General features: G+C 25.1%; 1 protein-coding gene across 3 annotated transcripts in view; it reads left to right on the forward strand.

The window, feature by feature from the left end:
• LOC120419314 (roundabout homolog 2-like) overlaps positions 1-23,179 on the forward strand; it is a 459,035-nt gene that overhangs the window by 315,060 nt on the left and 120,796 nt on the right. For all 3 annotated transcript variants that reach the window (XM_052708075.1, XM_052708076.1, XM_052708077.1), the window contains exons 3-4: positions 2,030-2,323; positions 18,330-18,632. In XM_052708075.1, the coding sequence (XP_052564035.1) occupies positions 2,030-2,323; positions 18,330-18,632 (597 nt within the window). The remainder of the gene's footprint in view (positions 1-2,029; positions 2,324-18,329; positions 18,633-23,179) is intronic.

Raw genomic sequence — 23,179 nt, forward strand, 5'->3', positions numbered from 1 at the left:
CTTCAGTATTTTCCTGTAAAAATGGTAATTTAGTAAAAACTTATTTCAAATTTTGCAAACGGCGAAAAATGAAAACAATTGCAGCGTATTTTTTTAAAATTGCTGCTTAACAGAAAAAAAAGAAAAAAATGTATTCAAAATAACGCATAGTTGACAGTTCAATTCACCCATCCTGTAAATTTTCAATCCTTGAGTTTTTAAATATAACGTGATTTGTGAAATTTTTTGTGTACTTTAACTTTTCGGCATTATTTATTCAGGACATTATTTCAATGTGTGCGATTTTTTAATCTAAGTTCATTTAAAGTTGTTTATCTTTTAATGAGGTAACAACGGATTTAGTGCATAAAATTATCATATTCCAATAACGATAACGATACTTTATCTTTTTCGTCGGATGATCTAATAATTTTTCAGCGATAACCATATTATTTAACAAAGTTGATCATAACCTCTGTTTGAGATCGATAGTTGCGCCATTTACCCTATACATTAGGTTAGTTTCGGGATGAATCGTGAGAGAGAGAATGAGTGATGAGAGAGTGTATGAGAGAGTGAGAGAGACCGTACAGGAGTGCCCGACGGGTTCAGTTTGTTTATGTTTGAAATAAATGTTAAGTCTTCAGCCAACACCCAAACGGCTCGGTTCACCAGAACCCCCCGCGTACTCTGTACCGTTTCGATCGCGCGAAATAAAGAGTTGTTCCGCACAACAAATTGTGTTTCTACTCGGTCGTGTTTTGAAGAGTTGAGGTCCTTGACCCTCCGAAAGTGCGCTCTGGACGAGCTGTGAAACCCCCCCAATACAGTCCACTCAAATCGAAAGGGCTCGATCCGGAACAACCTCAAACCATCCACTTTAACGACCCCCAGGTCTTTTGTGGTCTCTATTGCAAGTTTCTGCTTGAACCAAGGAGTCCAAAGGCTTGAATGGAGAGAGCACCCAAACCTATTTTTACTCCAAGGAACCTTCCACATCAGGGTTCGAACTATCGACCTTTGGATTGCGAAGTCCAACCGCCGGCATTGATTCCACCGGTGCAGGCTTGGTTTGGTGTGTTGTTTATACTTAAAGCGAAGAGACGACTCCTACACTTGGAATGACATAACGGCCTAACAACGTCCATCCATACTTGCCAATCCGATGGAAGGTTGGAGCAGATGGGAATCGAACCCATGATCTTCCGCTTACAAAGCGGACAGCTTAACCATTCGGCCAAGCCTGCTGCCGTTGATCATAACCTACAACTTTTCAAAAAACACCAAATCGATCAGAATCTCTTCTTAAGAAACAGATTTTAATTTAAAGCTGTTTAAAATCAAATTTAGTTTTATTTATCTTTAAAAATCATAAGATATTGTCGATTGTTACAGGTCTGCTGTAAAAAGAAAGGATTTGTAAAAGGTTAGATGATTTCGTCAACTATGATGAATTGAAAAAATAAGTTTCTCTTCATAATCCTAAAAGTTAAATTTGTGTAGTTCTTTGATTTTTTGGTGTTTTTGAACCCTCCTGACTAAAGGCAAATAAGAAAATAACATTAAAGAAATAAAATTGTTTATTTTACCTTTTTTAAATAAAACTTCATTAATGTTATTTCAATAGCTCAACCCTGACTCTAATAAAGACTCGCCTGATATCCATGTCGTTTCGTTGCACGAAAGCCGGCCTGCTACGATTATTATTTCACTTCTGTCATGGTGGTACACAGCTCACTTCCCTCTTGGAGATTTACGATTGCTTCAGAACCAGAATCAGAACCTCCAGCGCAGACCCCCAAAAGACCAGCCGACAGGCTCCGGACATGCGATTCTTGGTGCGCTTCTCTGAAATGCGTTATCAACAACTTCACAGCACAAAAGGACAGATTTCACAGACTCAAAACGACGACTGACATGGCGAAAATTGACAAGGGAGGGAACCCTTTTCCCGGAACGACCATTTGACAGCGCACTCTCGTGTCCCCATGTCCAGGATTTGCATATTTGAATCCGTCATAATCCTTCTCGTTTTCTCTTTCTTCCGCAGCTCAACTCCGGACGCCCCGGATAACGGAACATCCGAGCGACGTTCTGGTGCCGAAAAATGACCCGGTGACGCTCAACTGCAAGGCTGAAGGGAAGCCGGAACCCAAGATCGAGTGGTACAAGGATGGCGAGCCGGTCAAGTTTACCCCGAACCATGTGCTGCTCCCGTCCGGGTCGCTGTTCTTCCTGCGGACCGTGCACGGCAAGAAGGAACAGGACGGCGGGGTTTACTGGTGCGTGGCCACCAACGCCGCCGGGACCGTGCTGAGCCGGAACGCGACGCTGCAGATTGCGGGTGAGTTTGTCATAGTCTCATTTTATTACGATTAAGTCATGGTTTTTATAACCATTTTCCAGCCTGCTTAAAAATGCAACATTACCTCGGTAATGACACCTTCATCGGTGTCATTAGTGCCACGCTCTATTTGCGCAAGGGCAGCCAATATAAACAAATTGTGACGCGAAGATGTCCCCGGCTACAAGAAAAACTAATTTACCCCAGGCATCGCGCGATCTTCCCCTTTCCTGAGGTGATGGTCAACTGCCATAAACTAAGAAATAAAAGTATAAAAATTCCTGTAATTTACGATTATTACCAGCGCTATTACCATTAAATTGACACCGTTCAAAGAGTTTCTTCGCGTGGACATTTAAAACCCCATCTCGCGGGGATGGTCATCGACGGGACAGGTTACGACTCAAGAGCCTTGCGGCACAAACTAATTGGCTCTTCTTTGAAGTGCGGGGAGAACTTGATTCTTGAAGAGGCTCGTCTCGATTGGTTCGCCATCACGACTGGTAATTATACCAAAGTAAGAGTGCGCCCGATCCCCTGGTCTAGCCAAGTGACAGAAATGGGCTCATTAAAAGTGGCCTCGCCAAGGGTTTCTTTGGCGCGGAACGGTGACATTCCGTCCGAACGCGGATCCAAGAGAGGTAATTGTTTCTAAGTAAGCGATCGTTTATGCAAAACAGGTGAAAGAGGTTAGGCTTCTTTTCGCGCCTCTGGCAGCGACGGCTGACGGGAAATTGCCTTCGTAATTCGCGAGCGCCTTAAGGTCGTGGAACTTATCGTTGACGTCGTTTGAGTTAGCGCTCGAGACTCTGAATGACATCGTCAAACATCAGGATTAAAATCTCCACCAAAACTTCACAAGATGTTGAACAAGTTGCACAACAACTTCAACCCACGACCAACCCGCGTTGCAACGGGACGAAGAAATCCGGACAATTACTCAATTGGCCAGGTCTGTCGCAACCAGAAGGCGCTCGTTTATCACAACTCAATAAATCTAATTCCGCGCCCAGCCCTCGCGGGGTTCCCGTAACTCCCGGCCAAATCCCACACACACGCAAACATGTGTGGTTTCACACACACACATACATACTCGTAGGAGACATACAGGAAAAGTATTAGTAATATTATGCATGGCCGTAATCAAATCAACCAAATGAATTTATACACAAATTCTTCCCATCATCGGGTGCAAGGCGTTCGGGAAGGGGGCGTCCAAGGCGGTCGGTAGTTTCTCCACCGACGACGACGACGAGAAAAAGCAGCCAAGATTTGCATTTGTGGCGCCTCCGTGGGACGAGTTGGCCGTGGCTGGGTACCTCTTGAGAGTCCTAAATTTAAAATTTCTAGAGTTTTTTTTAAAGTTCCTATAGGCTATTGTGTTTATTATGTTTATAGGACCTATTCAAAATATTCAAGATTTGTTCCTTGAAAAATAATTAACACTATTAACTTTCCAAATTTTGTATTTTTTTAATTGGCTAAAACGTTCCAGGGGCTTCCCTATGACCAAAGAAGCAAGGTTGTTTATCGATAATTCGTCTAACGATAACGATAATGGTTATCGTAATCGTCGGGACTATAACGAAAATCTATCGTTATCGCTATTCCGATAACTCTTTCGGCGATGATTTTATCGACGATAACGGACGATAACTTATGAGCAATAATTTGACTAAAATTTACTAAACCAACCAAATTCTGTTGAGTTTTAAAGCTTCCTATTAGTAAATATATATTTTTTTGATAATATGGTAAGTTTCAAAGTATAAATAGAAATAAAAATCACACAATATCGTATTTTTTTATGTACTCAAATTTTTATAAATCGCTCTATGGGTATCAAACGATTCGAAATTTTGCATATATTTCAACTGTTTTTGAGTTTTTTGATTGAAATACTAAAATTTTCACAATATAGGCATCAAACGAAATTTTACCTGCTTTTTCATCTAAAAAGCTCTAAAACAGTCAAAATAGGAACATCAAATTTTTTGAATCGTTTGATATTATGGATTATAAAAAATTGAGTTTATTCGAGAAAATATGGTATTTTATAAAAAAATTGTATTTCTTTCAGAAATCTCTAAAAAATAAAAAAAAAACATTAAAATTTTCAAATTGTTTGATACCCATATTCCGAATTATAAAGATTTGTTTATTGTCGAGAATATACGGTATTTTGTAAAAAAAAAAGTTTTTCATTAAAAAAAAAATCTTAAACAGTTAAAATACATGCAAAATTTTGATTTTTTTTAAAGATTATTATATTATTATATGGATCAATATTTTGATTTCAAAAAGACTTAACAAAACATGATAAACCATCATAAAGAAATAAAGCTATTTTTAATTCATCGTTTTGATTGATATCCCTCAATCGGATCGTTTTTGATTAATTATTTACGACTGCACAACCATATTTTAAGATTTTAAGATTTTACGATTTTAAAATTTTAAGATTTTAAGATCTTAAGATTTTAAGATTTTAAGATTTTAAGATTTTAAGATTTTAAGATTTTAAGATTTTAAGATTTTAAGATTTTAAGATTTTAAGATTTTAAGATTTTAAGATTTTAAGATTTTAAGATTTTAAGATTTTAAGATTTTAAGATTTTAAGATTTTAAGATTTTAAGATTTTAAGATTTTAAGATTTTAAGATTTTAAGATTTTAAGATTTTAAGATTTTAAGATTTTAAGATTTTAAGATTTTAAGATTTAAAGATTTTAAGATTTTAAGATTTTAAGATTTTAAGATTTTAAGATTTTAAGATTTAAAGATTTTAAGATTTTAAGATTTTAAGATTTTAAGATTTTAAGATTTTAAGATTTTAAGATTTTAAGATTTTAAGATTTTAAGATTTTAAGATTTTAAGATTTTAAGATTTTAAGATTTTAAGATTTTAAGATTTTAAGATTTTAAGATTTTAAGATTTTAAGATTTTAAGATTTTAAGATTTTAAGATTTTAAGATTTTAAGATTTTAAGATTTTAAGATTTTAAGATTTAAGATTTTAAGATTTTAAGATTTTAAGATTTTAAGATTTTAAGATTTTAAGATTTTAAGATTTTAAGATTTTAAGATTTTAAGATTTTAAGATTTTAAGATTTTAAGATTTTAAGATTTTAAGATTTTAAGATTTTAAGATTTTAAGATTTTAAGATTTTAAGATTTTAAGATTTTAAGATTTTAAGATTTTAAGATTTTAAGATTTTAAGATTTTAAGATTTTAAGATTTTAAGATTTTAAGATTTTAAGATTTTAAGATTTTAAGATTTTAAGATTTTAAGATTTTAAGATTTTAAGATTTTAAGATTTTAAGATTTTAAGATTTTAAGATTTTAAGATTTTAAGATTTTAAGATTTTAAGATTTTAAGATTTTAAGATTTTAAGATTTTAAGATTTTAAGATTTTAAGATTTTAAGATTTTAAGATTTTAAGATTTTAAGATTTTAAGATTTTAAGATTTTAAGATTTTAAGATTTTAAGATTTTAAGATTTTAAGATTTTAAGATTTTAAGATTTTAAGATTTTAAGATTTTAAGATTTTAAGATTTTAAGATTTTAAGATTTTAAGATTTTAAGATTTTAAGATTTTAAGATTTTAAGATTTTAAGATTTTAAGATTTTAAGATTTTAAGATTTTAAGATTTTAAGATTTTAAGATTTTAAGATTTTAAGATTTTAAGATTTTAAGATTTTAAGATTTTAAGATTTTAAGATTTAAGATTTTAAGATTTTAAGATTTTAAGATTTTAAGATTTTAAGATTTTAAGATTTTAAGATTTTAAGATTTTAAGATTTTAAGATTTTAAGATTTTAAGATTTTAAGATTTTAAGATTTTAAGATTTTAAGATTTTAAGATTTTAAGATTTTAAGATTTAAGATTTAAGATTTTAAGATTTTAAGATTTTAAGATTTTAAGATTTTAAGATTTTAAGATTTTAAGATTTTAAGATTTTAAGATTTTAAGATTTTAAGATTTTAAGATTTTAAGATTTTAAGATTTTAAGATTTTAAGATTTTAAGATTTTAAGATTTTAAGATTTTAAGATTTTAAGATTTTAAGATTTTAAGATTTTAAGATTTTAAGATTTTAAGATTTTAAGATTTTAAGATTTTAAGATTTTAAGATTTTAAGATTTTAAGATTTTAAGATTTTAAGATTTTAAGATTTTAAGATTTTAAGATTTTAAGATTTTAAGATTTTAAGATTTTAAGATTTTAAGATTTTAAGATTTTAAGATTTTAAGATTTTAAGATTTTAAGATTTTAAGATTTTAAGATTTTAAGATTTTAAGATTTTAAGATTTTAAGATTTTAAGATTTTAAGATTTTAAGATTTTAAGATTTTAAGATTTTAAGATTTTAAGATTTTAAGATTTTAAGATTTTAAGATTTTAAGATTTTAAGATTTTAAGATTTTAAGATTTTAAGATTTTAAGATTTTAAGATTTTAAGATTTTAAGATTTTAAGATTTTAAGATTTTAAGATTTTAAGATTTTAAGATTTTAAGATTTTAAGATTTTAAGATTTTAAGATTTTAAGATTTTAAGATTTTAAGATTTTAAGATTTTAAGATTTTAAGATTTTAAGATTTTAAGATTTTAAGATTTTAAGATTTTAAGATTTTAAGATTTTAAGATTTTAAGATTTTAAGATTTTAAGATTTTAAGATTTTAAGATTTTAAGATTTTAAGATTTTAAGATTTTAAGATTTTAAGATTTTAAGATTTTAAGATTTTAAGATTTTAAGATTTTAAGATTTTAAGATTTTAAGATTTTAAGATTTTAAGATTTTAAGATTTTAAGATTTTAAGATTTTAAGATTTTAAGATTTTAAGATTTTAAGATTTTAAGATTTTAAGATTTTAAGATTTTAAGATTTTAAGATTTTAAGATTTTAAGATTTTAAGATTTTAAGATTTTAAGATTTTAAGATTTTAAGATTTTAAGATTTTAAGATTTTAAGATTTTAAGATTTTAAGATTTTAAGATTTTAAGATTTTAAGATTTTAAGATTTTAAGATTTTAAGATTTTAAGATTTTAAGATTTTAAGATTTTAAGATTTTAAGATTTTAAGATTTTAAGATTTTAAGATTTTAAGATTTTAAGATTTTAAGATTTTAAGATTTTAAGATTTTAAGATTTTAAGATTTTAAGATTTTAAGATTTTAAGATTTTAAGATTTTAAGATTTTAAGATTTTAAGATTTTAAGATTTTAAGATTTTAAGATTTTAAGATTTTAAGATTTTAAGATTTTAAGATTTTAAGATTTTAAGATTTTAAGATTTTAAGATTTTAAGATTTTAAGATTTTAAGATTTTAAGATTTTAAGATTTTAAGATTTTAAGATTTTAAGATTTTAAGATTTTAAGATTTTAAGATTTTAAGATTTTAAGATTTTAAGATTTTAAGATTTTAAGATTTTAAGATTTTAAGATTTTAAGATTTTAAGATTTTAAGATTTTAAGATTTTAAGATTTTAAGATTTTAAGATTTTAAGATTTTAAGATTTTAAGATTTTAAGATTTTAAGATTTTAAGATTTTAAGATTTTAAGATTTTAAGATTTTAAGATTTTAAGATTTTAAGATTTTAAGATTTTAAGATTTTAAGATTTTAAGATTTTAAGATTTTAAGATTTTAAGATTTTAAGATTTTAAGATTTTAAGATTTTAAGATTTTAAGATTTTAAGATTTTAAGATTTTAAGATTTTAAGATTTTAAGATTTTAAGATTTTAAGATTTTAAGATTTTAAGATTTTAAGATTTTAAGATTTTAAGATTTTAAGATTTTAAGATTTTAAGATTTTAAGATTTTAAGATTTTAAGATTTTAAGATTTTAAGATTTTAAGATTTTAAGATTTTAAGATTTTAAGATTTTAAGATTTTAAGATTTTAAGATTTTAAGATTTTAAGATTTTAAGATTTTAAGATTTTAAGATTTTAAGATTTTAAGATTTTAAGATTTTAAGATTTTAAGATTTTAAGATTTTAAGATTTTAAGATTTTAAGATTTTAAGATTTTAAGATTTTAAGATTTTAAGATTTTAAGATTTTAAGATTTTAAGATTTTAAGATTTTAAGATTTTAAGATTTTAAGATTTTAAGATTTTAAGATTTTAAGATTTTAAGATTTTAAGATTTTAAGATTTTAAGATTTTAAGATTTTAAGATTTTAAGATTTTAAGATTTTAAGATTTTAAGATTTTAAGATTTTAAGATTTTAAGATTTTAAGATTTTAAGATTTTAAGATTTTAAGATTTTAAGATTTTAAGATTTAAGATTTTAAGATTTTAAGATTTTAAGATTTTAAGATTTTAAGATTTTAAGATTTTAAGATTTTAAGATTTTAAGATTTTAAGATTTTAAGATTTTAAGATTTTAAGATTTTAAGATTTTAAGATTTTAAGATTTTAAGATTTTAAGATTTTAAGATTTTAAGATTTTAAGATTTTAAGATTTTAAGATTTTAAGATTTTAAGATTTTAAGATTTTAAGATTTTAAGATTTTAAGATTTTAAGATTTTAAGATTTTAAGATTTTAAGATTTTAAGATTTTAAGATTTTAAGATTTTAAGATTTTAAGATTTTAAGATTTTAAGATTTTAAGATTTTAAGATTTTAAGATTTTAAGATTTTAAGATTTTAAGATTTTAAGATTTTAAGATTTTAAGATTTTAAGATTTTAAGATTTTAAGATTTTAAGATTTTAAGATTTTAAGATTTTAAGATTTTAAGATTTTAAGATTTTAAGATTTTAAGATTTTAAGATTTTAAGATTTTAAGATTTTAAGATTTTAAGATTTTAAGATTTTAAGATTTTAAGATTTTAAGATTTTAAGATTTTAAGATTTTAAGATTTTAAGATTTTAAGATTTTAAGATTTTAAGATTTTAAGATTTTAAGATTTTAAGATTTTAAGATTTTAAGATTTTAAGATTTTAAGATTTTAAGATTTTAAGATTTTAAGATTTTAAGATTTTAAGATTTTAAGATTTTAAGATTTTAAGATTTTAAGATTTTAAGATTTTAAGATTTTAAGATTTTAAGATTTTAAGATTTTAAGATTTTAAGATTTTAAGATTTTAAGATTTTAAGATTTTAAGATTTTAAGATTTTAAGATTTTAAGATTTTAAGATTTTAAGATTTTAAGATTTTAAGATTTTAAGATTTTAAGATTTTAAGATTTTAAGATTTTAAGATTTTAAGATTTTAAGATTTTAAGATTTTAAGATTTTAAGATTTTAAGATTTTAAGATTTTAAGATTTTAAGATTTTAAGATTTTAAGATTTTAAGATTTTAAGATTTTAAGATTTTAAGATTTTAAGATTTTAAGATTTTAAGATTTTAAGATTTTAAGATTTTAAGATTTTAAGATTTTAAGATTTTAAGATTTTAAGATTTTAAGATTTTAAGATTTTAAGATTTTAAGATTTTAAGATTTTAAGATTTTAAGATTTTAAGATTTTAAGATTTTAAGATTTTAAGATTTTAAGATTTTAAGATTTTAAGATTTTAAGATTTTAAGATTTTAAGATTTTAAGATTTTAAGATTTTAAGATTTTAAGATTTTAAGATTTTAAGATTTTAAGATTTTAAGATTTTAAGATTTTAAGATTTTAAGATTTTAAGATTTTAAGATTTTAAGATTTTAAGATTTTAAGATTTTAAGATTTTAAGATTTTAAGATTTTAAGATTTTAAGATTTTAAGATTTTAAGATTTTAAGATTTTAAGATTTTAAGATTTTAAGATTTTAAGATTTTAAGATTTTAAGATTTTAAGATTTTAAGATTTTAAGATTTTAAGATTTTAAGATTTTAAGATTTTAAGATTTTAAGATTTTAAGATTTTAAGATTTTAAGATTTTAAGATTTTAAGATTTTAAGATTTTAAGATTTTAAGATTTTAAGATTTTAAGATTTTAAGATTTTAAGATTTTAAGATTTTAAGATTTTAAGATTTTAAGATTTTAAGATTTTAAGATTTTAAGATTTTAAGATTTTAAGATTTTAAGATTTTAAGATTTTAAGATTTTAAGATTTTAAGATTTTAAGATTTTAAGATTTTAAGATTTTAAGATTTTAAGATTTTAAGATTTTAAGATTTTAAGATTTTAAGATTTTAAGATTTTAAGATTTTAAGATTTTAAGATTTTAAGATTTTAAGATTTTAAGATTTTAAGATTTTAAGATTTTAAGATTTTAAGATTTTAAGATTTTAAGATTTTAAGATTTTAAGATTTTAAGATTTTAAGATTTTAAGATTTTAAGATTTTAAGATTTTAAGATTTTAAGATTTTAAGATTTTAAGATTTTAAGATTTTAAGATTTTAAGATTTTAAGATTTTAAGATTTTAAGATTTTAAGATTTTAAGATTTTAAGATTTTAAGATTTAAGATTTTAAGATTTTAAGATTTTAAGATTTTAAGATTTTAAGATTTTAAGATTTTAAGATTTTAAGATTTTAAGATTTTAAGATTTTAAGATTTTAAGATTTTAAGATTTTAAGATTTTAAGATTTTAAGATTTTAAGATTTTAAGATTTTAAGATTTTAAGATTTTAAGATTTTAAGATTTTAAGATTTTAAGATTTTAAGATTTTAAGATTTTAAGATTTTAAGATTTTAAGATTTTAAGATTTTAAGATTTTAAGATTTTAAGATTTTAAGATTTTAAGATTTTAAGATTTTAAGATTTTAAGATTTTAAGATTTTAAGATTTTAAGATTTTAAGATTTTAAGATTTTAAGATTTTAAGATTTTAAGATTTTAAGATTTTAAGATTTTAGATTTTAAGATTTTAAGATTTTAAGATTTTAAGATTTTAAGATTTTAAGATTTTAAGATTTTAAGATTTTAAGATTTTAAGATTTTAAGATTTTAAGATTTTAAGATTTTAAGATTTTAAGATTTTAAGATTTTAAGATTTTAAGATTTTAAGATTTTAAGATTTTAAGATTTTAAGATTTTAAGATTTTAAGATTTTAAGATTTTAAGATTTTAAGATTTTAAGATTTTAAGATTTTAAGATTTTAAGATTTTAAGATTTTAAGATTTTAAGATTTTAAGATTTTAAGATTTTAAGATTTTAAGATTTTAAGATTTTAAGATTTTAAGATTTTAAGATTTTAAGATTTTAAGATTTTAAGATTTTAAGATTTTAAGATTTTAAGATTTTAAGATTTTAAGATTTTAAGATTTTAAGATTTTAAGATTTTAAGATTTTAAGATTTTAAGATTTTAAGATTTTAAGATTTTAAGATTTTAAGATTTTAAGATTTTAAGATTTTAAGATTTTAAGATTTTAAGATTTTAAGATTTTAAGATTTTAAGATTTTAAGATTTTAAGATTTTAAGATTTTAAGATTTTAAGATTTTAAGATTTTAAGATTTTAAGATTTTAAGATTTTAAGATTTTAAGATTTTAAGATTTTAAGATTTTAAGATTTTAAGATTTTAAGATTTTAAGATTTTAAGATTTTAAGATTTTAAGATTTTAAGATTTTAAGATTTTAAGATTTTAAGATTTTAAGATTTTAAGATTTTAAGATTTTAAGATTTTAAGATTTTAAGATTTTAAGATTTTAAGATTTTAAGATTTTAAGATTTTAAGATTTTAAGATTTTAAGATTTTAAGATTTTAAGATTTTAAGATTTTAAGATTTTAAGATTTTAAGATTTTAAGATTTTAAGATTTTAAGATTTTAAGATTTTAAGATTTTAAGATTTTAAGATTTTAAGATTTTAAGATTTTAAGATTTTAAGATTTTAAGATTTTAAGATTTTAAGATTTTAATATTTAAGATTTTAAGATTTTAAGATTTTAAGATTTTAAGATTTTAAGATTTTAAGATTTTAAGATTTTAAGATTTTAAGATTTTAAGATTTTAAGATTTTAAGATTTTAAGATTTTAAGATTTTAAGATTTTAAGATTTTAAGATTTTAAGATTTTAAGATTTTAAGATTTTAAGATTTTAAGATTTTAAGATTTTAAGATTTTAAGATTTTAAGATTTTAAGATTTTAAGATTTTAAGATTTTAAGATTTTAAGATTTTAAGATTTTAAGATTTTAAGATTTTAAGATTTTAAGATTTTAAGATTTTAAGATTTTAAGATTTTAAGATTTTAAGATTTTAAGATTTTAAGATTTTAAGATTTTAAGATTTTAAGATTTTAAGATTTTAAGATTTTAAGATTTTAAGATTTTAAGATTTTAGATTTTAAGATTTTAAGATTTTAAGATTTTAAGATTTTAAGATTTTAAGATTTTAAGATTTTAAGATTTTAAGATTTTAAGATTTTAAGATTTTAAGATTTTAAGATTTTAAGATTTTAAGATTTTAAGATTTTAAGATTTTAAGATTTTAAGATTTTAAGATTTTAAGATTTTAAGATTTTAAGATTTTAAGATTTTAAGATTTTAAGATTTTAAGATTTTAAGATTTTAAGATTTTAAGATTTTAAGATTTTAAGATTTTAAGATTTTAAGATTTTAAGATTTTAAGATTTTAAGATTTTAAGATTTTAAGATTTTAAGATTTTAAGATTTTAAGATTTTAAGATTTTAAGATTTTAAGATTTTAAGATTTTAAGATTTTAAGATTTTAAGATTTTAAGATTTTAAGATTTTAAGATTTTAAGATTTTAAGATTTTAAGATTTTAAGATTTTAAGATTTTAAGATTTTAAGATTTTAAGATTTTAAGATTTTAAGATTTTAAGATTTTAAGATTTTAAGATTTTAAGATTTTAAGATTTTAAGATTTTAAGATTTTAAGATTTTAAGATTTTAAGATTTTAAGATTTTAAGATTTTAGATTTTAAGATTTTAAGATTTTAAGATTTTAAGATTTTAAGATTTTAAGATTTTAAGATTTTAAGATTTTAAGATTTTAAGATTTTAAGATTTTAAGATTTTAAGATTTTAAGATTTTAAGATTTTAAGATTTTAAGATTTTAAGATTTTAAGATTTTAAGATTTTAAGATTTTAAGATTTTAAGATTTTAAGATTTTAAGATTTTAAGATTTTAAGATTTTAAGATTTTAAGATTTTAAGATTTTAAGATTTTAAGATTTTAAGATTTTAAGATTTTAAGATTTTAAGATTTTAAGATTTTAAGATTTTAAGATTTTAAGATTTTAAGATTTTAAGATTTTAAGATTTTAAGATTTTAAGATTTTAAGATTTTAAGATTTTAAGATTTTAAGATTTTAAGATTTTAAGATTTTAAGATTTTAAGATTTTAAGATTTTAAGATTTTAAGATTTTAAGATTTTAAGATTTTAAGATTTTAAGATTTTAAGATTTTAAGATTTTAAGATTTTAAGATTTTAAGATTTTAAGATTTTAAGATTTTAAGATTTTAAGATTTTAAGATTTTAAGATTTTAAGATTTTAAGATTTTAAGATTTTAAGATTTTAAGATTTTAAGATTTTAAGATTTTAAGATTTTAAGATTTTAAGATTTTAAGATTTTAAGATTTTAAGATTTTAAGATTTTAAGATTTTAAGATTTTAAGATTTTAAGATTTTAAGATTTTAAGATTTTAAGATTTTAAGATTTTAAGATTTTAAGATTTTAAGATTTTAAGATTTTAAGATTTTAAGATTTTAAGATTTTAAGATTTTAAGATTTTAAGATTTTAAGATTTTAAGATTTTAAGATTTTAAGATTTTAAGATTTTAAGATTTTAAGATTTTAAGATTTTAAGATTTTAAGATTTTAAGATTTTAAGATTTTAAGATTTTAAGATTTTAAGATTTTAAGATTTTAAGATTTTAAGATTTTAAGATTTTAAGATTTTAAGATTTTAAGATTTTAAGATTTTAAGATTTTAAGATTTTAAGATTTTAAGATTTTAAGATTTTAAGATTTTAAGATTTTAAGATTTTAAGATTTAAAGATTTTAAGATTTTAAGATTTTAAGATTTTAAGATTTTAAGATTTTAAGATTTTAAGATTTTAAGATTTTAAGATTTTAAGATTTTAAGATTTTAAGATTTTAAGATTTTAAGATTTTAAGATTTTAAGATTTTAAGATTTTAAGATTTTAAGATTTTAAGATTTTAAGATTTTAAGATTTTAAGATTTTAAGATTTTAAGATTTTAAGATTTTAAGATTTTAAGATTTTAAGATTTTAAGATTTTAAGATTTTAAGATTTTAAGATTTTAAGATTTTAAGATTTTAAGATTTTAAGATTTTAAGATTTTAAGATTTTAAGATTTTAAGATTTTAAGATTTTAAGATTTTAAGATTTTAAGATTTTAAGATTTTAAGATTTTAAGATTTTAAGATTTTAAGATTTTAAGATTTTAAGATTTTAAGATTTTAAGATTTTAAGATTTTAAGATTTTAAGATTTTAAGATTTTAAGATTTTAAGATTTTAAGATTTTAAGATTTTAAGATTTTAAGATTTTAAGATTTTAAGATTTTAAGATTTTAAGATTTTAAGATTTTAAGATTTTAAGATTTTAAGATTTTAAGATTTTAAGATTTTAAGATTTTAAGATTTTAAGATTTTAAGATTTTAAGATTTTAAGATTTTAAGATTTTAAGATTTTAAGATTTTAAGATTTTAAGATTTTAAGATTTTAAGATTTTAAGATTTTAAGATTTTAAGATTTTAAGATTTTAAGATTTTAAGATTTTAAGATTTTAAGATTTTAAGATTTTAAGATTTTAAGATTTTAAGATTTTAAGATTTTAAGATTTTAAGATTTTAAGATTTTAAGATTTTAAGATTTTAAGATTTTAAGATTTTAAGATTTTAAGATTTTAAGATTTTAAGATTTTAAGATTTTAAGATTTTAAGATTTTAAGATTTTAAGATTTTAAGATTTTAAGATTTTAGATTTTAAGATTTTAAGATTTTAAGATTTTAAGATTTTAAGATTTTAAGATTTTAAGATTTTAAGATTTTAAGATTTTAAGATTTTAAGATTTTAAGATTTTAAGATTTTAAGATTTTAAGATTTTAAGATTTTAAGATTTTAAGATTTTAAGATTTTAAGATTTTAAGATTTTAAGATTTTAAGATTTTAAGATTTTAAGATTTTAAGATTTTAAGATTTTAAGATTTTAAGATTTTAAGATTTTAAGATTTTAAGATTTTAAGATTTTAAGATTTTAAGATTTTAAGATTTTAAGATTTTAAGATTTTAAGATTTTAAGATTTTAAGATTTTAAGATTTTAAGATTTTAAGATTTTAAGATTTTAAGATTTTAAGATTTTAAGATTTTAAGATTTTAAGATTTTAAGATTTTAAGATTTTAAGATTTTAAGATTTTAAGATTTTAAGATTTTAAGATTTTAAGATTTTAAGATTTTAAGATTTTAAGATTTTAAGATTTTAAGATTTTAAGATTTTAAGATTTTAAGATTTTAAGATTTTAAGATTTTAAGATTTTAAGATTTTAAGATTTTAAGATTTTAAGATTTTAAGATTTTAAGATTTTAAGATTTTAAGATTTTAAGATTTTAAGATTTTAAGATTTTAAGATTTTAAGATTTTAAGATTTTAAGATTTTAAGATTTTAAGATTTTAAGATTTTAAGATTTTAAGAATTTAAGATTTTAAGATTTTAAGATTTTAAGATTTTAAGATTTTAAGATTTTAAGATTTTAAGATTTTAAGATTTTAAGATTTTAAGATTTTAAGATTTTAAGATTTTAAGATTTTAAGATTTTAAGATTTTAAGATTTTAAGATTTTAAGATTTTAAGATTTTAAGATTTTAAGATTTTAAGATTTTAAGATTTTAAGATTTTAAGATTTTAAGATTTTAAGATTTTAAGATTTTAAGATTTTAAGATTTTAAGATTTTAAGATTTTAAGATTTTAAGATTTTAAGATTTTAAGATTTTAAGATTTTAAGATTTTAAGATTTTAAGATTTTAAGATTTTAAGATTTTAAGATTTTAAGATTTTAAGATTTTAAGATTTTAAGATTTTAAGATTTTAAGATTTTAAGATTTTAAGATTTTAAGATTTTAAGATTTTAAGATTTTAAGATTTTAAGATTTTAAGATTTTAAGATTTTAAGATTTTAAGATTTTAAGATTTTAAGATTTTAAGATTTTAAGATTTTAAGATTTTAAGATTTTAAGATTTTAAGATTTTAAGATTTTAAGATTTTAAGATTTTAAGATTTTAAGATTTTAAGATTTTAAGATTTTAAGATTTTAAGATTTTAAGATTTTAAGATTTTAAGATTTTAAGATTTTAAGATTTTAAGATTTTAAGATTTTAAGATTTTAAGATTTTAGATTTTAAGATTTTAAGATTTTAAGATTTTAAGATTTTAAGATTTTAAGATTTTAAGATTTTAAGATTTTAAGATTTTAAGATTTTAAGATTTTAAGATTTTAAGATTTTAAGATTTTAAGATTTTAAGATTTTAAGATTTTAAGATTTTAAGATTTTAAGATTTTAAGATTTTAAGATTTTAAGATTTTAAGATTTTAAGATTTTAAGATTTTAAGATTTTAAGATTTTAAGATTTTAAGATTGGACCCCTTAAGTGCCACCCAACCATCATCTCATTCGCTCAATCCGGGCTCATTCATCAACTGTGTCAAAAAGGCAACGCTGGTGGATCTGTGGATCACCACACAGACGGTCAACCTTCTCCCATCACATCCTTCCCCCAGGGCGGCCTTTCATTCCTCTGTTTCTTCTTCTTGTGGTCTCCCGAGTTGAAACCTTTTGCAATTTGATAAATTTGATGAAACCACAAATGAGTTGTGTGTTTGCGCGACCTCAGTTAGACCCGCACAGTTTAGGGGCTTCAATTGTTTTGATTTGCGTGTGCAAAGCCCCTGGGGAGACCTCAAAGGAGCCGATTTTTCCCCACCCCGGTGGCGAGTGACAATTGGGCTAATGCTTGGTGACGTGCTCAAATTGGTAATTTGATCATTATACCGCTGGTTAGAGGGCAGTCGAAAAAAGAGCAGTCTTTGATCTGGAAAGCGTTTTAGGTTGCGGTTTATTGTAAGTCTTAGTTGGCGTTTTTTTTTTTTTTTTTTTGGAGAAAAGAGGTCTTATTCTGTTGTTACCTTACGAAGACCCCTGGGCGATGACAGCCATGAAGGCAGCGAAGGACAGACGGTGACTTTGTGCGAAACCGCAAGGCTAAGCTTCAACGCCTTTGTGAGTTGAGGTGGATCGTCAGCTGGTGACAGCTGTTGTTAGGTAATTTTTACATAATTGGTGGCCTGATGGAAAATTCAAGTAGAAATTCAATAATATTATATTTTTGGTGGATTTTTGTAAACATTAATTGACCATTTCCGAGATTTTTAATTTTTTGGTTCTGATGTAACTTTGTCTATAAATTTCATATGAACAAATGAGCAATTTAGCAATTTTACCAAACAAAAATACAAAACTTTGAAATTATAGCAATACAAACAGCAAATATACGGCTTAAGCATAAGCCAACAACAAGTTTGAACAAGATACCTTTTTACGCCGTGTGCTCTCTATCTCTCCAGAACGCGAAAAGTGTCACGTTGAATTACTGTTTCTGTTGTAATAAATAATTATGCAAATTAAAACACGACATTGCCGACCGACCACCGACCACGGATCTCGGTAAATTCCCTCTCTCCCCTCCCCAACTACCATCATTCATTGAACATTATTCTCGCGTCCATATCGGTAGACCGCGAACTCGATGGAATAACCGATGGGGAGGGAGGGGGCATTTGACAATCGGCGAGTGCTTCTGGTCATGTCCTACAAATGGGCCAAATCATGTCAAATTACCCCAGCCGGTGAGCCAGGGTAACGTTTCAGACAGAATTGAACCAAATTGAAGTTCTGAAGTGATCTAGTTTCAGGGAAATGTCACTTCGTGACAGTCGGTAGATGTCAGTTTTAATTCTTAGCTTGGTCTAGACTTTGATTTCCAAGACAGAAAAAAAGATCTACAAGCAGTACAAATTTTGACCCATTTCCCCCCTCTTCATATTCTCCTTCCAGTTCTTCGCGACGAATTCCGGGTGGAACCCAAGGACACCCGGGTGGCGGCCGGCGAAACCGCCCTGCTCGAGTGTGGCCCGCCCAAGGGAAACCCGGAACCGACCATCAGCTGGCGCAAGGACGAAATCATGCTCGATCTGGACGACTTCCGGTCGAACAAGGAGCTGGCCCGCGTGCGGATCGTCGACGGCGGGAACCTGCTGATCAGCGACGTTCGGCCCACGGACGAGGGCCGGTACCAGTGTATGGCGCAGAACATGGTCGGTTCGCGCGAGAGCGTCTCCGCCAAGCTGACCGTGCAAGGTAGGTTTCCGCTGATTAATTGGGGTTTCCCACCCGCCCGGGAGGGACATGCGGGAAGATAAATAAGTTGTTGCGATAATTGTTCCCCGAGTTGTTGCCCCCTGGTCTCCGTTGAACGATTGGTTGCTGGACTAATCAAGGGAAGGGAGTTTAGAGGTTTTAATTTCATGGAAGGTTCTCTTTGATTTATGCCCCTCCGACTTGGGGTCGCCACTTCCTGCGGTGGCCCTTGGTCGGTGCGCGCAATTCGTTAGCCCTTTTGAGGCTGAAAGCTTAAATATCTTAGTAAAAATCATAATTTTGAAACAAGTATCAAACAAATGCAGTTTCTTGAGATCCATGTTACGGCAAATATGGACCAAAATCCTTGGATAATCATATCACATAAAAAACTCGCTGGCTTGTTTCCGGTGGTTGACCTCAAAATTGACCCCAAAAAATATTTGGACACTTCAAATCCAAGACGGCAGCCCGAATGGCAGTGATGAAGTATTGAGAAGCTGCATTTGGTAATTTTAAGTTTGACACAAATGGGGCCGAAAAACTTAAATATGATGATGGAAATAAGAAAATAAAAAATATTAAAAATTCTGCCCATAATTCGATTACCGTAAACCGGGGTCAATCGGGCCACATGGGGCGAATTGGGACAGCAGTTTTAACCACATTGGAGCACAATATTTTGATTTTTCCGGTTGGTTTCGGTTAGAACGGACTCAAACCAACAAAATGTGTACATCCATTTCCAAATTCAAAAGCTTTAAGTGCTCTAAAAACTGCTGTCCCTATTCAGACTGAAGTCCCGATTCACCCCAGATTACGGTATCCGAAATTACTTTAAAACGTTCGGATAGTTGAAACTTCGAAAAATTGAGTCTGGACTATAATCATAAAAAAGGTTGTTCTAAAAATATGATATTTTGTCAAAAAATAACTAATTCACACCGAAACCCATAATGTTGCAAAAAAAAATATGTAAAAAATTAAAATCTTGAATATAAACAACCCACCATTTTTATGTCGATATCTCAGCAACTAATGGACCGATTTACAATGTAAACATTCATATGAAACATTCATGAAATTTTCTAATCTTTTCGAAAAAAATATTTGTAATCACTTGCATGGCAATATCTCCGTAACTAAGGGTCTTATCAACAAAGTTCAAAAAAGCAAAATATAGAGAATTTTCTCAGCTTTTCAAAAATATTTTTTTTCAAAAGTGAGCAAACATGTGCACTAATTTTGAAAATAAAAAACTGCGACTATTTTCAAAAAAGTTACCTGAAATGAATTCAACTTGAAAACGGTGCACTTTATCAAAATTTCACCGAAGTACTTTTTAATTGCAAATTTGATTTGACATGAAAAATTAAGTTGAAAATTTTTTGCGAAGTATATTTCGATTTTTTGAAAAAATAGTGTTGATTCGAAAATTAATAACTCGGTCAAAGATTTTTTGCACAACCTGGAAATTTCTGAAAAGTTGGCATATTATGTCGCCTAAAACATATGAAAAAATTAAATAAGTTTTTTTTGCAAATCAAGTTTTAGTGACAAAAAGTTAAATATAAAATCACCAAAAAAATTTACCGTGTATCAGTTTTTTTCAGTGTGTTCCATATCCATACCTACAACTTTGCCTAAGGCACCAAATCGATCAAAAAATTCCTTCAAAAGATAAAGATTTTTGAATTTTCAAACATCATTTTTGTATGACCAGCTGCCAAATTTGTATGGAAAATTATATGGCCAAACTAATGATGCAAAATGGCTTCTTTGGGCATATCGAAGGCACAAAAAAAAAAAAAATAAAAAACAAAAAAAAAAAAAAAAAAAAAAATACAAAACTTCAAATTCTCAAAAAAGACCGATTTCGTAGAGAATAGCTCAGAGAGCGAATTTTTTTCTCACGATTTTTTTCTCTCGATGAGCGTCAAAAGATTTTCTTTTGATGAAGATTCTTCCATCGCTGAATCTCATTAAACGGATTTTAGAATCTGTAACATCGAACGACAAAGTTTTAATGAGCCATCAACAATTCACGTGGACACTTTTTCTTGAAATGTCAGATCTTATTCCTTAGGGGACAACTGGCCAAAGAAAAAAAAATGAGCAACAGCATGATTCGAAAAAAAAGTTCTCCGATCGGGCTCAAATTTTTTTTGGGAATCCTTGGCCAAAATAATTAGACCCGTATTTTTTTGTTTGGCCATTAGTGTGACCTACGCCGTGTAAGGGTGGTTCGAAAAATGGCAATTTTCGTCGATTTTCGCAAAAAACACTTTTTTCAAAAAACATATCTCCGCGCCATTTCATCCGATTTTAGCTGTCCTAGACGCAAAAGAAAGGTGATAAGTTTGGCTATTTGGAAAAAATCGAAAGAAGTTTCAAAAATCTAGCTTAATATTTGAAAAGGTCGAATGAAAACATAAAATGCTGTTTTGAAGGTCTCGGGACCAAAGAGCCTATGTCTGAAAATATTTTTATCGGATTCCTCGGAAAATTTCACATAACATATCAAAAAATGATGAAGTTATGTTTTCGATACTCTGAGATACGATTTTTTGAAAATAAAAACTAGGGTTTTCGACGCGCCAAGCGCAAAAATGGGAAAATGACGAAAACGGGAAAAAATCGACTTTTTTCACTAAATCTGGGATAACTTTAAAATGTCAGCGATGACCTATACATGTTAGGGTACCAAAATTTGTTTAATTAAAAGACACAACTTTTGGTACAATAACATCTTATGATAATGATAATATGATAATGATAATCATAATGATCTTATGTTCAAAATTAAAAAGTGAATAATTCATATACATCAAAACGGCATAACATTATAAACATTGTCCATTTTGATATTTTTTTAATTTTATTTAATCAAATATTGCTTCGTTGTGATCAGACATTTTTACGAATTAATTAGTTTATGACGTAGAACATAAACATAATTTTTAATGTTTTTGTGCTTTTCGATGTATTTTATTACATTTAAAAAAATATTATTTTCAAATCAAATATGTATAACTCGGCGTTAAATTTCCTTTTTGTTCTTCTCTATGTCTAAAAAGATAAATAAGGCATTCCCGAAAAGTATTCATATACTTCGTAAATCTAAAAATAAAGTATTCAATTATCCGGAATGGCTGATTTGGTCATTAGAATGTTCCAGTCAAAAAATAAAAATAAAGACTAAAATGTTTTGAAATCGGCTTATTTCGTAGAGAATCAGCTAACAAAATTTCCATAAAAGGGAGTAGAAAAAATATTATGTCATTCAATATTTTAAAGTAAAGTGAGTAAACATTTATGAGTAATGAGCGAAGATCAACTTGTAGTGATTCAACAACTTATTCTAGTGATAGTGGAAGCAACAAAACACTTTGCTTGTATAATATAAGATTAAATTTCAAAATTTCTTTAACAATAGTAAAATCTTTTTTTTTTTTCCAAAAATATAAAAAAAAGTGGATTTGCTTATTTCCTATAAATTTTCAATGCCGGTCTTGAAAGGGTTCTTCGCCTTCTGATTGCACCCAAACTGCAGCCCGTCCAGGCCAGAAGTCCAGTCGCGCCAATAAAATGCAAAAATTTCGCCGGAAGCCAAGTTTCGACTGGCAGCAGCCACTGCGCGCCACGAATCTCATCAGTGGCTGCACTTTTTTAAAGACATTTCTCGACGAGAGGGATTTCAGCTCAGAGCGGTGGTGCGTAATGCGAAATCAATAATTAAAGCAATTACATCACGCGTCCTTCTCCACCGTGTCGTCTTCGTCGCTGAGGTCCCCGAAGACCGGTCCAAATCTGTCAACGATTTATTACCTAACCCGGCAATCCCAGCGGAGCCTTGGAAATGCTGATGAGAACGGTGCTGGAGGGCATTTTTTGGACTTTGTTTCTTGCCTGGCCTGGCAGATTTATTGGGGCACTTTTCCGAGAGGAGTTGGCGACCGAGATGATGGCAGTCACTAAATTGGAAAAAATGGACCATTAATCCGGAGCGAGGTTGTCTCCGAAGGACCAAGTGGCGTTTCTTGGTGATGAATTTCGTTCGATTTCTAGCAAGTGGATATTTTAGACGGAACGTGACATTTTGGAATGGAATCCGGTATTTATTGTCCTTTTTCCAGGGAGGTTAAAAGTGGTAGCAGGTGTTACTGTCTATTTTCTCGTTTTGACTTCAGAAGAAATTTATTTTGAACCTGTATTTGACCCTCGACATGATTGGCAATGTAATGAGAGATTCACTGGTTTATTATGTCCAATTTTTTTTTGCCCAGACGAACGCTCATTTGCATCAATTTAATTCTGTAAAACCAGACGGACTTCCCCCATTTGTAGCGTATTCCCCATGCTAGAAAGGGAGCAGCTACATTGTTGATCCGTACTCGTACAAAAACCAGAAGCTGGATCACTCAGATCATCTTTGTGCATCCGACCCTAGCTGACACTATCAGCTCTCCGACGTAATGTTTGGAATTCCCTGCCCTAATCAGCGCTTATCGCTGCACGGTACCATAAAAGTCAGCGGTAACGATCCC

The sequence above is a fragment of the Culex pipiens genome, chromosome 2 (assembly GCF_016801865.2).
Source record: "Culex pipiens pallens isolate TS chromosome 2, TS_CPP_V2, whole genome shotgun sequence".
Taxonomy (NCBI): Eukaryota; Metazoa; Arthropoda; class Insecta; order Diptera; family Culicidae; genus Culex; species Culex pipiens.